This window comes from Seriola lalandi, unplaced genomic scaffold (assembly GCF_002814215.2).
Source record: "Seriola lalandi dorsalis isolate HSWRI2012SDOR001 ecotype SW California unplaced genomic scaffold, Sedor1 jcf7180002000534, whole genome shotgun sequence".
Classification (NCBI taxonomy): domain Eukaryota; kingdom Metazoa; phylum Chordata; class Actinopteri; order Carangiformes; family Carangidae; genus Seriola; species Seriola lalandi.
The window spans coordinates 1-1,924 of record NW_019471193.1 but is presented as its reverse complement, the minus strand read 5'-3'; the positions used below and the strand labels follow the sequence as shown (position 1 = coordinate 1,924).

General features: G+C 41.4%; 1 protein-coding gene across 1 annotated transcript; it reads left to right on the top strand.

Annotated features, from left to right (window-relative positions):
• Positions 1 to 8: 8 nt before the first annotated feature.
• On the top strand, positions 9 to 1,919 carry LOC111662379 (sacsin-like; the record flags this gene model as incomplete). The annotated part of the gene is made up of 1 exon (XM_023416237.2): positions 9 to 1,919. A coding segment is annotated over one exon (1,911 nt), but the record flags the coding sequence as incomplete, so codon positions are not given.
• Positions 1,920 to 1,924: the final 5 nt, after the last annotated feature.

Here is a 1,924-nt window from a genome sequence, read left to right as displayed (position 1 = left end):
AGCATGGTAATATCCTTTTCCCTCAGAATCAGACCTTGAAACGCAGATGTAAGGACTTGAGCTTCATTGAAGTGAATGGAGAGCTGAAAAAGGCCTCAAGCTTTTTTGATCCAAGAATTCAAGCTTTTACAGTCATTTTTCAGTCAGACTTCTTCCCCCCATGTCTATACACTCGCACATCGCAGATGCTTGAGAGCCTAACAGAACTTGGATTGCTAAATAAAGAAGGAGATGTGTCACCTTTTCATTTGTTGCATGCTGCCACACTGATTGACAAAATGCATGTCGACTCGAAAACTGAGGCTCTCAAAAGAGCTCAGGTGCTCTTGAAAATGTTGGATACTAATAATCTATTGTCAAAGTTTTCTCACGAGCAGCTTCAGCGCCTTAAAATGCTAAAATGGGTCCCATGTGATAAACCTGGTAATGACAAAAAACAATGCGATGACAAATCTCAGGAAAGTTGTTTCTTCTGCCCAGATGAAATAAGACATTCTGTGTTCAAGGACATTGTTGGACATGTGATGCCACTGGTGGGAAAGCTCAGTGACAGAGATAGCAACACACTTGGTCTCAAACGCCGACCCCCACCCGAAAAAGTGATAGAGAATTTGTCAGTCTTGACATCAAAAGTGCAGGAAATGGCTGATCCTGACACAGATGTGCATTTCAAAGGGGAGCTGTATAGCATTTACAAACACATGCAAGAGCACATCTCTGAATTTACAGCAATGATAAATAGGGAAACACGCTGGCTGTGGTGCCACAACCAATTTGTTTCACCAAAGGATCTGGTTCTTGACTATCCACATAATCTAGACCTGAGCTCTTACATTGGGAAGGTGCCAAATGAATTTCGGTCATTCAGTAAGTTGCTCAGGGATTTTGGTGTGAGAACATTGCTTTCAGATGAAGAAATTGTCGACATTCTTCATTCTATCCAAAAAACTATTGAAGGAAGGCAGCAGCCACTTGCAAGTTCATCTGAGGTAAAAGTGTCAGTAGAAATTCTTAACTGGCTGTGGAAAGAGAAAAAGACTGTTAAAGTTCAGAATGACATCCCGGTGCCAGTCATTATAGAGGGTGAGCAATACACGCTGAAACCACGGTCAAAAGCAGTCTTCTGTGACCTAAGCAAAAATGGATTGAAAGAGCTTATGTATAGCCAGGAGGAAATTTATGTCATACATGAGGAAATCCCAAAAGCAACAGCCAAATGGTTGGACATTCGATTTCTCAGTACCTACATCCTCGGTCCAGAGTTAGTTGGAATAGAACAGTTTGGACAATCTGAGCCAATAACAACGAGGATTAAAAACATTCTTAAAGAATATGATGAAGAAAGTGACATCTTCAAAGAGCTCATTCAAAATGCAGAAGATGCTGGGGCAAAGACCTGCAAATTCTTGATGGATTTCAGAGTACACACAGATGCCCCTGAAAGTCTTATTGACCCTGACATGGCCCTTTGTCAAGGACCTTGTCTTTGGGCATTTAATGATGAGCAGTTCACAGCTGAGGACTGGGAAAATATTGTCAGAGTTGGCGCTGCCTCGAAAGAAAACAAGGTGGAAAAAATTGGAAAGTTTGGACTTGGATTCAATACTGTGTATCATGTGACAGATGTTCCCTCCATCCTTAGTGGCAACAGTCTTCTCATCCTTGATCCAAATGTAACTCACCTTAAAAAGCACATCAAACACAAAACAAATCCTGGAATCAAGCTTGATCTCTCTCAGCAGCGACTTTTCAATTGGTTCCCTGGTCAGTTTGGACCATATGAACGCATTTTTGATTGTAATTTCACCAGACAAAGTCCTCCTGAACCGTATCTGGGTACTCTGATCAAACTACCTTTCCGAACTGAAAAAGAGGCTGCCAAGTCAGAAATAAGCACAAAGGTGTATCACAAACACAATATCAT